This window comes from Saccoglossus kowalevskii, chromosome 18 (genome assembly GCF_978046115.1).
Source record: "Saccoglossus kowalevskii chromosome 18, keSacKowa6.1, whole genome shotgun sequence".
Taxonomy (NCBI): domain Eukaryota; kingdom Metazoa; phylum Hemichordata; class Enteropneusta; family Harrimaniidae; genus Saccoglossus; species Saccoglossus kowalevskii.
Window position 1 is genome coordinate 22,520,316 of NC_140658.1, and position 15,445 is coordinate 22,535,760.

Below are 15,445 nucleotides of genomic sequence, written 5' to 3' on the forward strand. Positions count from 1 at the left end.
TATCTGTAATTAGCGAAACGAACCATTTACGTATAAAATATTGTTATTTTCGGCAAACATTTTCCGTATTGTGCGTGCATTTTCACCGATTACAGTTTAATTTTCATTATGTATGTTATCCCGTTTCGTTTCATTTCTTCGATTACAATTAGCCTTGACCACGCAATAAGCTTACTTGTTTCAACTTTTAGGCTTAGCCACCTGTACATCTTTACAACTTCTTGTCGACTGGAAACCACCACAGACCGCATACAGAGTCGTGATAATTCCTCATCAGCGTCATTACATATTTTCATCGTCTCCAATTCTCTTCCTTTAATCATATAACAATTTATTGTTTAATTTTAATTGTGACATGATTGCAAAAAATATTTGAATTGCATTCACGTTTTCAAATTTTAAGCTGCGTTTAAAAGGCTACATTGTTCTTCTAACAATAGGTATTGTAAAAATGTAAAACAAATTCTCCCTAGATCAAAGACTTCTCAAATACTGTCAACTTCAAATGGGTAATGAATATATTATGATTATTTTCCCTCACTGTCACTGTATTAAACTGAATGGCTGAATGATTAAAAAAGAATTATTGTTGGTGTGGATTTGCACTGATCCCACATACAACAAAATAATTTCCCTCTCGAGTTCAAGAAATGAAAACAATTTAAACCAGTTAGCTAGTTTTGTTTATTTTTGAAATTATTTCATTGTTATTTTTGTATAATTCAATATAATTAAATTAAATTGTATTTTGTAATGGTATATATAACATTATTTTAATTGAATAATAGACATAATGAAAATGAACTAATGTTCCAAAGTAGATTTAAATATATCAATTTATTTGCATCGCAATATACCATGATCATCTTTGTAAGATTACAGAAAAGGCCAGTCTGTGATGTATCTATATGGTGAAAGAAAATTCATTACCAAAGAAATATGACACAGTACACTTGTTCTATCATAAAATGTTCCATTCCATACTTTTAAGCAAATAAACCATGTCATGTATTGAGAAAAGTCATGCATTCGAAATGTAATTTGTTTAAACAACTGTCTATATTCAGGACTTTCCACCAAAAAACAATTTCTGTGTGTTTTCATATAACGTATCTGCAAGCTCCACAATATCTTCATCTCTCGCTGCCGCCATGACCTCCAACACTTGACTACAAGGGGGAAAAATAAACATGAAAGTTGTAAATGTAGGTTCCATACCACCAATGACACCTATCAGCACTTGTGGGACTCAAATTATATGCTTCTTTTGTTTACGTTTTATCTAATACGTAATGTGTGAGAGTGTACATCAATTATGTCAGCTGTTGCGTAAACTTTGTTTATTGACAAGTACTGGTGACCTGTGGATCTGGGCAACTCCTAATTAGATACTACAAAACTGGCTGTTTTTCTGAGAATATTGAAGGTAGGAAGACTGACAAATCTGTGTGTTTTGTTAACATCTATTTTATAAGAGCTTGGGAACTTGTGCTTTACTGGCCTGAATTTCATAAAATACATTTGATTTCAGCAAATTAGAACAGTATTTGGATCTTTGAAATTGGTTTTCTGGAGGAATTCACTAAAACACCATCATTGTCATCTATGGAAATCTAATTGCTGGTAAGACCCCTCAAGCCCTCACCTACCATTTTATAAAAACAAGTCATTGTCAATGACACGTCCCCGTTCCGTTCATATTTGAGTGACATATACATTCAAAGCAGATCATGACTGAAATGCACCTGCATATGTACAACACATTGTACTAAATCTGAACAAAATCCATCCATGCATGACTGAGATCTGGTTCGGGAATTGTGAAAATAATTGATTTTAATACATTTTCGGTATTAAAATGGCCATCATTCAGCTATTGTTAAGCGGATCATGAAACAAATGCACATATCTATTTGTGACATGATGCACCATGTGTGTGTGAAGTTTGAACTTGATCAATCCAGACATGTCTTGGATACGGATCCAGAACTGAATTCTTTAAAACAAAATGGCCGCCAGTCGGCCATTTCGAACTTGATCTGAAAAAAAAAATGACGTGCATCAAGGTCCTATTATGTTTAATGTAAGTACCAAATTTGAACGAAATCCGTCCATGCATAACTGAGATCCGGGTTCGGAATGGTGAAAATGTGCGATTTCAATGCATTTTCGGCCTTAAAGCGGCCGCCATTTGGCTATCGTTAATGGGATCATGAAACAAATGCACATACATATTTGTGACATGATGTACCTTGTGTGTGTGAAGTTTGAACTTGATCAATCCAGACATGTCTCGGATACGGATCCAGAACTGAATTCTTTAAAACAAAATGGCCGCCAGTCGGCCATTTCGAACTTGATCTGAAAAAAAAAATGACGTGCATCAAGGTCCTATTATGTTTAATGTATGTACCAAATTTCAATGAAATCCGTCCATGCATAACTGAGATCTGGGTCCGGAATGGTGAAAATGTGCGATTTCAATGCATTTTCGGCCTTAAAGCGGCCGCCATTTGGCTATCGTTAATGGGATCATGAAACAAATGCACATACATATCTGTGACATGATGTACCTTGTGTGTGTGAAGTTTGAACTTGATCAATCCAGACATGTCTCGGATACGGATCCAGAACTGAATTCTTTAAAACAAAATGGCCGCCAGTCGGCCATTTCGAACTTGATCCGAAAAAAAAAATGACGTGCATCAAGGTCCTATTATGTTTAATGTATGGACCAAATTTGAACGAAATCCATCCATGCATAACTGAGATCCGGGTCCGGAATGGTGAAAATGTGCGATTTTGATGCATTTTCGGCCTTAAAATGGTCGCTATTCGGCTATCGTTAATCGGATCATGAAAAAAATGCATGTCCATATGTCCCATATAATGTGTGATGTATGAGTGAAGTTTGAACATAATCGGTCCATGCATGTTCGAGATACAGGTGATCACGGACGGACGGACGGACGGACGGACGCACACAGGGCAAAACATAAGTCCCCGTTTTCGGACTCCGTCCGAACGGGGACTAACAAAGGCTACCAAGTTTTGTACTGTAGAGGGCAATAAAGCATACTCATTCACAGATGGCAAGTGGTTTACTTTTATTTTCTTTCTGTAAACTTACATGATGTTGCATGGCTCATTTCGACTTTTCACACCAAATCCATGTGTCCATTTCTCTTTCTTCTTCGTCTGTAACTGTGTCTTAATAAATTTATGCCCAGCATGTGAAGGACGTATCTCACACCATGGTGCATCTGTAATGACAGTATATATGATATTATTATACACCAAGCCCTGTAACCTATTGTCGTTATTGTACTCCTGTTATTGCATTTGAGTTATTGTACCAGTACTCCATTTGACCTCTCTGCCAGATCAATGAAAACACAAAGCAAACAATCGTGTAGCATAAATGCCAAAGCAAACAATGTACGAGAACCTGAATTCTGGTATTTTGTTAATAACTTTATTATTTTACATTATTTTTTAAAGAGGCTGGAACAAAAAAGTTTGCTAAAATATTGCTAGTTTGCCACCAGGCATGTCAGAAATTTGAGTATCGGTAATAGTGACCATCATGTAAGGATTAATTGCCAGATTAACAGATTACCACTATTATCACTCTGTAATACATGTACCTACTTTAGAGTGTAGAATATAACACATTCACATGTTAAATTACCGAATGGTGTGTAATCTCAAAAGGCACTAAAAATTATGTATTAGCAAAAGGCATATGATCATCTACCTGTTTCAATCATGAGTCTCTCACTGGGTATTCCACACATAACATCAACGTTATTTTGGCTTTTAAGAGAACTGTGAACGAAATATATAGCATCAAAATATTATAAAATATAATGAATGAATGAAATACACACTTGTAAGTTGGCATTATGCTGACTCGCGTGTTGCTAAAATAACATGCAAGAATTCCCTAATGAAGCAATATGGATGAGAACATGTCATATTTAAGATTTAGAAGTTATAAAACTGCAAGTGAGGTTATTTGGTAGTGAATATAAGAACTCCCTGGGTAAAATTAGCATATTTGGCGGAAGATAATAGCCAAGCATAAGCGATTGATCATACACTTGCAATCACTATGAACAGATCTCACAGCAGTGTGATCTCGATTCAGTTCGATATTTAAGCCAGTTTATTCAGTTTGGGAGAGATGATCACAGGTCTTCTAGTGCCAGATATATGACCTTGCTTCAGCCAAACTGCTAGATTAGGACTAACCATGATATAATGTTCTTTGATATGTTGATGAATATATTGTATTACACTTCTTTAGCACACAACTAAGTAATTATTCAATAAAACAATGAAAATGTGCACAAAATATTCACCCAATAAATATTATATGAAGTGCGCTGCAAAAGCAACAATTTTAGGTTACAATAAATTATACTGAAATATGGTCAGCAAGACACAGTTTCAAGCAACAAAAGAAAAAATATATATTTTTATCCACATCGCATTTTTTTTATTCCACATGTGAGTACTTTTTATTTTCAAAATTTAACAATTCATAGAATGTCTACTTAACATGAAATGATACAACATACTTTCTGGGGGCAATGTTTCTTTCATTACAGTCACTATACACAAGTAAGACAACACATTGGGGGATTTGTATTATTTTGTATTTATTTAAGACAATTGTCAGTCTAACCTACCATCCATTTATCCCAATATATAAACCCATTTCTAATAAACTGGATGCTTCTTCCTTAGAACCATCAAAAGTATGCACCTAAGGAAAACAGACAATCAATTAAACAGGTTGGTCACCATAGATCTCTATACTATACAGAATATTTGGAGAAAAATTATTGCGTCTGTGGATACTGGCCCATATTTAGGTTCAGTTCATTGTTTAAAATTTGTATTGTCATGGCAAACACATGATTAGTACATGTTAACTCCCCCACCCCCACCCCCCACCCACATTTTGGTGAAACCTTTGCATGTTGGTATTTTTGAATATTTTTTTTGAACATTTTGGACAAAATGGTGATAATTCCCCATTATCTACAGGTCTTTACCAAATCTTTAAAAAAAAATTTATTAATAGTTTATTTAGAGAAAATTCAATGACTTCAATGTAATATATTACACATATTAATTATTCCTCACAACACATGATAATTTAAATGCACACATGAAATACTTTTACAAGAACAAGTTATGCTCACCACACCTCCTGTAAATCTGTCCTGGTTTCTTTTCAGTAAGTCTGATAATAATGAAATAATAATCATCACAACTCATATGGAAAGGCGAGGGTAGGTGTTCTCTCACAGAAAATTTGGGCATCATTAAGTCTCCAGAATTTAAGATTGATGGGGATTTTGAAAAAATTTCATTCAATGACCAAAATCAGATCAGCACCTTTTTACATTCAATATTTTACATGCAGTGGCAATTCAAAATACTTGAATGACACCTCAGTTTAGTGTTCAGAATGTCAATGAGCACCCTAGCTTACTATAAAAAAAGTCTATGGCAGATATTATACACATATGTCCATACCTATCAAATCAACGTGAGAGTTTCTGCAATGAAGAAACATCGGTAGTTTGGTTTTCTCAGCAAGGTGAAACTGTTTTTCAAAGTATCTGAAAGCCAAAGAAACTTTACATATGGAGTGATCAAAACAAAAATTTTTCCTAAAAATTCTTCCAATACGCATAACCACATTGAAATTGCCATCACAATATGCAGTAAACATGTCTACAATGAACACAAATGAGAATGACAAAATTGTTCAGTTTATCAACATAAAGGTTATTCATATTGAGATCAGGAAGAGCAAACATTTCTAGTTTTCTGGTTTTCCGAGTTTAGTTAAACAGACAGACTTTATTGTATCACACTTACTTCAACTGAATTTCTTTGGAACAAAAATGGAGTCTGTCATAGTCTATAATAATAAAAAAATATCTTATATGTATATATAATTAAATAACTGTTCTTTTTTTTTTTAGTTCACAAATTTCTGAATTGACATCGACGAATGCTGAGGAACATAGTGACAAACAAACTAAAAGCTCGTCTCTGTGTATACACAGCACAAAATAACCACCTATAAAGGCATACTAAATCTGTCATTGTATGTAACCATCATTCTGATTGGCTGAAATAAGAATGCATGATGCATATATCCTTGTTAGCAGCCAATGAAGCACTGCGTTACATATCTCTTACCTAGACCACACTCTCCTATTGCAATCACCTTCTCTTTGTTCTGATCTACAAGGTCATATAAATCTTGCAAATATTTTTCCGGATTGTTCTCCGCTTCAAATTCAGTACACCGTGTTGGATGGCACCCCACTGTACTGTATAGGTTATCTGAAATATAATTCACACAAGTGAACTCCACACAACTCTATCTTGTATTGTAACACAATTGACCATATATGGACGTTGTTCTACATACATTATTTTATTAGTAACACACAACAATAAGTATTGAAACCAATATGCAAGTAATGCAGGCACCTGAAAGTAGTCAAGTCTGTTTTGAAATTTCCTATTTGCAATATAAACCATTTTATTTTATATGATATCAAATAACCAAGTTTTGAGTAATTTTAAGTGGAATTTTCATGGAAACCATTCTACATGTATACTGTAATGGCGACCTGCGGGACAACTCAAAATCAGGATGACCATGCCCACCAATACACATATAATGAGCTCCTACACAGTCATATATGTGCGGTGGACTGTGGTACTGTTTTTTAATCACAGCAATACAAGAACTTCAGACTGAATAACAACAATTATTTCAAAATGGTGCAATGACACTATCATGTAATAATATGAACTAAAGATTTATTTCTAAAAGATTTCAATAATTATACATTCAAGAAAATTACAATGAAGATAGTCTATACATTCAAATAATCGTTACTTTCCTAAAATATGGTCAATTTGGGCTAAAAGCTATATTATTTGGCAACTCTCATTTCTGGGTGATCTGATCTGAACTGAATACAGAGAATGACTAAAATACATGCAAGACCGAGGATTCCTGATGTGTGTACTCAGCAAAATTCGGCAAAGCGTGGGCCACCAGTGTAGCCGAGACACAAGTTCGCACAATTGGAATTGGTCATTCGATAAGAAGGTTAATTATCTCCTGATATCACTTATTTGTAAAGCTGATTGCTTCTAGTCATGAGCCGTATTTTTTTGGATAATACCAACCTATGATGTCACTCATCAACCATGGCAGCTCTACAAATAACTGATATATCCATATATAGTTTCATAATATCACACCTCTGTCCATATTTGGACGTTGCACTATATATTGATTGAGATGAAAGGGGTACATACACGTATCGCTTATTTATAGAACTAGTTGTTGATACTTCTAACATCGTGCACTGTAATGTTGTGGATAATACTATCCCATGATGTCACTCACCAACCAGCTCTATACGGAATGATATCCGGTCATAATCTCATAATATCTCACCTCTGTCCTTATTTGGACATTGCCCTATATAATGATTTAAATGAAATGATTACTTAGTTGAAACCTATAAAATATTACAAATATAGTAAACTTACCATTTGTTTTGGCAAGTTCTAAAGCTTCTTTGCTATCTTCTAAACTACCACCAGTCACAAAAATCTGAAATAAAAACATTTTTACATTGAGTCAGACAAAATATCTGTAGATCAATTTACATTCAGCATAGATGATCTCGATATTTGTAAGTGATAAGGCATCAGTGCTCCAGTCAAAGGTGATTTTTTTGCATCATGATGATCAATGTAGCCAGAGAGAAATGTGAATTGTATTGCTCTTTGAACGCCATCTTTTTTCCTGCTAACATTTTAGTACAACATTTTGCTTCATATATACTTTGCGATATTCTTATAGAAACCTCCTAGTATTACCGTATTTATCTGAAAGGTTACCCCGGGTCATGTTTTAGAAAATTTGTCATATTTTGTGAGATCACCAGAAGCAAAACATCACTGGCACTTTTCAGTATTGTGTACATAATAACTATTTTAATGTCCACACCTGGCATCACTTTCTCATCAAGATCAATCTACTCTTGATTCACAGTATTCACAAAAAGATTTAGATTTGTATCCCTTTAATTCCCGCTCTAGCTTTGTATGCAAACATAGCAAGGGAATAGTTATTATCAAGCGATTTTTAAAAAATAAAATAGGCCAATTGCCTGTCACTCAACGGTTTTTACCAAAAATATTCACCAAATTAGAGAGTTTTTATCATGAAATTAACAAATCTGACACAGGTCCACCCAAGTATTGAAGCAATTGAGCTATTAGTTTTCAAGAAGAAGTCGAAAATAGCATTTTTTACCAAAAATAACAAAAATATATACTAAAAATATTCACCAAAAACATGAGTAATATCAATCTTAGCACTGTATACCAAATTATGTCGCAGTTTCTTTTAGCTAATTTACATTATTTTTGGCAGAACAAATTTCCATCTACACCCATCAAGGCTGCTACACAACAAAAATCAAGTCAAATGGTTCAGCGTTTTTTGAGAAGAATTCGCCCACATCCATCCAGACATCTAACCAGACTTCAGACACCGGGAACTGCACTGTAGGTCTGCTGAGTTAAAAAGTGCCATTCCTTGATGTAAGTGTCAACTTACACCTCTGCTGATCTCTACTAAGATCGCAACACATCACCACGAGTGTAAAATTCATTCATTTGTTTCTCTACACAAATTCACACACTGTACAACGACTGTGGTGCTTTAAAGCCATTTAGAAGTCAACCTCATTTTAATTCATATTTTTGTTCAGCATGACAGCTCCGTGGTCATAATATCAGACACAAACACACAAGCGCATATATACAGGTCTTACCGTAGTTGTAACACCATACATTGGATTAACTTTTAATATAAGGTACGGTAGTTGCGATATGAACTTGATTAAAACGCATTCCTATATAGGATTGCGTTTTAATTGGAGTATAATTAAACTCAATTACAATGTAATACAATGTAGAATTGTGTTTTAATTATATTTAATTAAATAAAAGTTGAATATCCTGTGACTGAACATAGAAATGTTTGCGAAGCTTAGGTTTAGTAACAGGGGAAGGTATGGTACAATTATATTAATATTAATATAAATTGAACCATACCTTCCCCCTTTACTAAACCTAAGCTTTGCAAACTTGACTTAAATTCAAATAAATATTAATATAAATTATAAAACATTGTGAGTCCCCATGTTTGAGGCTCCACTTGTACAAAAGGTTGTCTTCTAAGACAAACATACACTCTGACAGCTTGGGTGACTTTGGCACCATGTTGTTGAATGGTTGAAAGTTCATTACTACCATATATGGACATACGGATGCTATGAGTGACCCGATGTGTAAATTTATATCTTTGATTGGACAGCTGCTTGACCCTATGTCAGTACAAGATCAACAAAGATCTCAGTTGCGTAATTTTGAATTTTTGATTGTATCTAAACCATTCAAACAATGAATCTGCATTAAATATTTTTTTGGGGGAAAACAAGAGAATCGGTAATGTACATCTTGGATATAACTTGGATGTCACAGTATTATTTTTTGGCAGATTCCCATGCTTTCTACAAGGTGTGTGCCAATGCTGATTTGTATCCTACTAATTGGCGTTCTTGGAAAAACATATACTTTTTATTTTAAAATCAATTAGTTTTGTAGATATTTATCTGTTTTTGCAGCACCAAAATATCACCCAGGTGCTGAAATATAGTCTATGGGTGATGTTTTGCAGAGAGCGATGTCTCTAGATAAATACTGTATACTCTTAATGTCAGCAATAATCTGACTATTAAAATACATGTATACTGCAAAGCGTAAACAATACCTTTTGAATTCCAACATCAACAGCTCTTTGTAGGACATCAGTAAAATCATCTATCAAAACAAAACAACAGCCTAGAATTAATGCATTAAGTGACGAGTTTGTGCCTAGAATCAATGGAGTGAGTGATGAGTTCGGGCTTAGAATCAATGGAATGAGTGATGAGTTTGTGCCTAGAATCAATGGAATGAGTGATGAGTTTGTGCCTAGAATCAATGGAAAGAGTGATGAGTTTGTGCCTAGAATCAATGGAATGAGTGATGAGTTTGTGCCTAGAATCAATGGAATGAGTGATGAGTTTGTGCCTAGAATCAATGGAATGAGTGATGAGTTTGTGCCTAGAATCAATGGAATGAGTGATGAGTTTGTGCCTAAAAACAATGGAATGAGTGATGAGTTTGTGCCTAGAATCAATGGAGTGAGTGATGAGTTCGTGCCTAGAATCAATGGAATGAGTGATGAGTTTGTGCCTAGAATCAATGGAATGAGTGATGAGTTTGTGCCTAGAATCAATGGAATGAGTGATGAGTTTGTGCCTAGAATCAATGGAGTGAGTGATGAGTTCGTGCCTAGAATCAATGGAATGAGTGATGAGTTTGTGCCTAGAATCAATGGAATGAGTGATGAGTTTGTGCCTAGAATCAATGGAATGAGTGATGAGTTTGTGCCTAGAATCAATGGAATGAGTGATGAGTTTGTGCCTAGAATCAATGGAATGAGTGATGAGTTTGTGCCTAGAATCAATGGAATGAGTGATGAGTTTGTGCCTAAAATCAATGGAATGAGTGATGAGTTTGTGCCTAAAAACAATGGAATGAGTGATGAGTTTGTGCCTAGAATCAATGGAATGAGTGATGAGTTTGTGCCTAGAATCAATGGAATGAGTGATGAGTTTGTGCCTAGAATCAATGGAATGAGTGATGAGTTTGTGCCTAGAATCAATGGAATGAGTGATGAGTTTGTGCCTAGAATCAATGGAGTGAGTGATGAGTTCGTGCCTAGAATCAATGGAATGAGTGATGAGTTTGTGCCTAGAATCAATGGAATGAGTGATGAGTTTGTGCCTAGAATCAATGGAATGAGTGATGAGTTTGTGCCTAGAATCAATGGAATGAGTGATGAGTTTGTGCCTAGAATCAATGGAATGAGTGATGAGTTTGTGCCTAGAATCAATGGAATGAGTGATGAGTTTGTGCCTAGAATCAATGGAATGAGTGATGAGTTTGTGCCTAGAATCAATGGAATGAGTGATGAGTTTGTGCCTAGAATCAATGGAATGAGTGATGAGTTTGTGCCTAAAAACAATGGAATGAGTGATGAGTTTGTGCCTAGAATCAATGGAGTGAGTGATGAGTTCGTGCCTAGAATCAATGGAATGAGTGATGAGTTTGTGCCTAGAATCAATGGAATGAGTGATGAGTTTGTGCCTAGAATCAATGGAATGAGTGATGAGTTTGTGCCTAGAATCAATGGAGTGAGTGATGAGTTCGTGCCTAGAATCAATGGAATGAGTGATGAGTTTGTGCCTAGAATCAATGGAATGAGTGATGAGTTTGTGCCTAGAATCAATGGAATGAGTGATGAGTTTGTGCCTAGAATCAATGGAATGAGTGATGAGTTTGTGCCTAGAATCAATGGAATGAGTGATGAGTTTGTGCCTAGAATCAATGGAATGAGTGATGAGTTTGTGCCTAAAATCAATGGAATGAGTGATGAGTTTGTGCCTAAAAACAATGGAATGAGTGATGAGTTTGTGCCTAGAATCAATGGAATGAGTGATGAGTTTGTGCCTAGAATCAATGGAATGAGTGATGAGTTTGTGCCTAGAATCAATGGAATGAGTGATGAGTTTGTGCCTAGAATCAATGGAATGAGTGATGAGTTTGTGCCTAGAATCAATGGAGTGAGTGATGAGTTCGTGCCTAGAATCAATGGAATGAGTGATGAGTTTGTGCCTAGAATCAATGGAATGAGTGATGAGTTTGTGCCTAGAATCAATGGAATGAGTGATGAGTTTGTGCCTAGAATCAATGGAATGAGTGATGAGTTTGTGCCTAGAATCAATGGAATGAGTGATGAGTTTGTGCCTAGAATCAATGGAATGAGTGATGAGTTTGTGCCTAGAATCAATGGAATGAGTGATGAGTTTGTGCCTAAAAACAATGGAATGAGTGATGAGTTTGTGCCTAGAATCAATGGAGTGAGTGATGAGTTCGTGCCTAGAATCAATGGAATGAGTGATGAGTTTGTGCCTAGAATCAATGGAATGAGTGATGAGTTTGTGCCTAGAATCAATGGAATGAGTGATGAGTTTGTGCCTAGAATCAATGGAATGAGTGATGAGTTTGTGCCTAGAATCAATGGAATGAGTGATGAGTTTGTGCCTAGAATCAATGGAATGAGTGATGAGTTTGTGCCTAAAAACAATGGAATGAGTGATGAGTTTGTGCCTAAAATCAATTGAATAAGTGATGAGTTTTATGCCTAGAATCAATGCATTGAGTGAGGAGTTTTTGCCTAGAATCAATGGAATGAGTGAGGAGTTTGTGCCTAGAATCAATGGAGTGAGTGATGAGTTCGTGCCTAGAATCAATGGAATGAGTGATGAGTTTGTGCCTAGAATCAATGGAATGAGTGATGAGTTTGTGCCTAGAATCAATGGAATGAGTGATGAGTTTGTGCCTAGAATCAATGGAATGAGTGATGAGTTTGTGCCTAGAATCAATGGAATGAGTGATGAGTTTGTGCCTAGAATCAATGGAATGAGTGATGAGTTTGTGCCTAAAAACAATGGAATGAGTGATGAGTTTGTGCCTAAAATCAATTGAATGAGTGATGAGTTTTATGCCTAGAATCAATGCATTGAGTGAGGAGTTTTTGCCTAGAATCAATGGAATGAGTGAGGAGTTTGTGCCTAGAATCAATGGAATTAGTGAGGAGTTTGTGCCTAGAATCAATGGAATGAGTGATGAGTTTGTGCCTAGAATCAATGGAATGAGTGAGGAGTTTGTGCCTAGAATCAATGGAATGAGTGAGGAGTGTGTGCCTAGAATCAATGTAATGAGTGGTGAGTTTGTGCCTAGAATCAATGGAATAAGTAAGGAGTGTGTGCCTAGAATCAATGCATTGAGTAAGGAGTGTGTGCCTAGAATCAATGGAATGAGTGGTGAGTTTGTGCCTAGAATCAATGCATTGAGTGATGAGTTTGTGCGTAGAATCAATGCATTGAGTGATGAGTTTGTGCGTAGAATCAATACAATGAGTGATGAGTTTGTGCCTAGAATCAATGCATTGAGTGATGAGTTTGTGCGTTGAATCAATGCATTGAGTGATGAGTTTGTGCGTAGAATCAATACAATGAGTGATGAGTTTGTGCCTAGAATCACTGTGTCGAGTAACAAGTGTGTGTCTAGAAGTGTGTTACAAAATATTTCTAGTTCTGTTCTTTTTTTGAAAAATTGACAAGAAATTCCTATATTAAATAAAATAGACAGTACATGATTAATATACCTTGATGTTTTTGTGAGCCGCGATAGACACCACGGAATACAGGATCTAATAAGAAAACATACTTTCAGTTACACATAATACATATACTCCAAAATCCCAGAAGTTATTGGCGTATTATTATTTAATTAATATGCAGAATTATAAATTAATTTGTTAATAAATTTACATACATTTTATATAAAATGTTAAAAGCAGGAGTTAATGGCAAACTATATACTGTAGAATACTTTATTTTCGCTTGGAATTTATTTTCGCTAAAGGGATAATTCCGGCGTGAAAATAAAATCCAGCAAACATACTTTTTTTTTCCTATATTTCACATTAAACTCATCAAAAATCAGTGAAAATAAATTCCATGCAAAACGCCCAAAAAGCCTATTCAGCGAAAATTAATTCCAGCGAAAATAAAGTATTCCACAGTAACTCAATGAAACACATGTACAGAAACACCAATGCAGCCATATATTAAAGGGACACAGATATTTGATTTTTTACGAATGTTTTAGTATGAAAGAAACATGAATATTGTTGAATATCAATAATAACATTTAGGTTCGTTGAATGAAACCTGCATGACCCGCAGCCGTAAATAAATCCTTGAGAGTACGCACGTCATGAAAATCAACAAATACACCCCGCCCCCTATTAAAATTACTGCTCATCCCTAATAAAATATTATTGATCCACTATACGTGTTACCTGTGAAGAAACTACAGTGTAGCAAATAGTGAATAATTGTTTTGACAACAATTTCTACATCCTTGTGGAAATTTGCGTAGATACCACTGACCCTGTCGTGATCAAACCCCGGATCCGCCGGCAGCCGAGGTCGTGAGTGAGATTACGTCGATCAAATCACGTCCTTGATCAAATGAACTGAGTAAGACTTTAATTTTACATCGTGAACACATACCTGTTAGATTGGCGCCAATATCTAGAAATAAGATCAGAATAATAAAATTAAGGAGTTGGCCGATATAATTACCATACAAATATCGTTTCGATGGAATACCACTTACCAATAAATCGCAATGCTGTTTTCATGCGCGCAGCCATATTGTTTTTATTTGTTTAAGATTACCGCTGGGTGGCGCTATTAAAATAGGGTAAAGGGGTTCAGGTGTCGCTGTTCCCAGTTTTGAAAACAGCAAATAAGTGTTTAAAATTAGACACATGAGAGACGATACAAGTATTTGCTACAAAAAGAGCAAAATTGCGATATAATGGTATGATCACATCTATGATTGGCAGGTCGAGGGATACACATGTGCGTTAAATTCTGTATTTCGCAAAGTAATGGGTTTACTTCGAAGTTCGTAGTTCCTCGAAAACCAAAATAAAAGTACTGTTTAAAAAACTGACTTCACACAAAACGCATACAGACATCTTGAATTTTCAAGGTGAATGTTCCGGCGAAGCACTCCACTATCACCTTGAAGTATTTCATTAGGAATATGTGTATGTGACAATGCCCTCACAGTTTGGAATCAGTTTACCAACAGCCAATCATATTGCTTCTTTCATCAACGCGCTTGACCAAGCTATCAACATTGTCGGGGCGGAGCTAAGTCACAAGACGCTATTAAAGACGCGCACCACTCTACCATGTATTTCTATGGGCTCTGCGCGAGCTGCTGTGGAACGCCGGTCGAAAATAGCTAAAATCGAAAAAACAGCACAAACTTAACTTTAAAGAAATCCTAAACAACCAAATTTAAATATGTTGCATATGCAGGGTAATCTTGTTACACGGTTCAAGGGGTGTCAACAACCATCCTAAAGAACCGTTTTCTGAGAGATTTTGGCCTTTGTTTTCACCATGATGGTTGCCAGGCGGTGAAAATGCTCGCACAGTGGAAGCTGTGTTGGCTTGCAGTGGTTGTCGAGGCAATACAATATTCGGACAAAAGCCGTCCAGGGTACTTAGTTCCGAGTCTGATGTGTTCGTGTTTAGTCGCACTGGAAATGGTAAACCATTATGTTATTATGCTTTACCAACCTTGCCACTATTGAGTATTATAGAAGAGTATACCTCAAAGC

General features: G+C 35.6%; 1 protein-coding gene across 1 annotated transcript; it reads right to left on the reverse strand.

Annotated features, from left to right (window-relative positions):
• Positions 1-818: 818 nt before the first annotated feature.
• Positions 819-14,461, reverse strand: LOC102802816 (deoxyribonuclease TATDN1-like). The gene is made up of 13 exons (XM_085493276.1): positions 14,425-14,461; positions 14,319-14,339; positions 13,406-13,450; positions 9,899-9,948; positions 7,603-7,666; positions 6,226-6,372; positions 5,899-5,941; positions 5,551-5,636; positions 5,214-5,254; positions 4,695-4,771; positions 3,758-3,828; positions 3,131-3,263; positions 819-1,169 (listed from the first exon to the last, which is right to left on the reverse strand). The coding sequence occupies exons 1-13, from the start codon at positions 14,459-14,461 to the stop codon at positions 1,064-1,066; spliced, it is 921 nt and encodes a 306-aa protein (XP_085349402.1). The 3' UTR covers positions 819-1,063.
• Between the last annotated feature and the right edge of the window lie 984 nt (positions 14,462-15,445).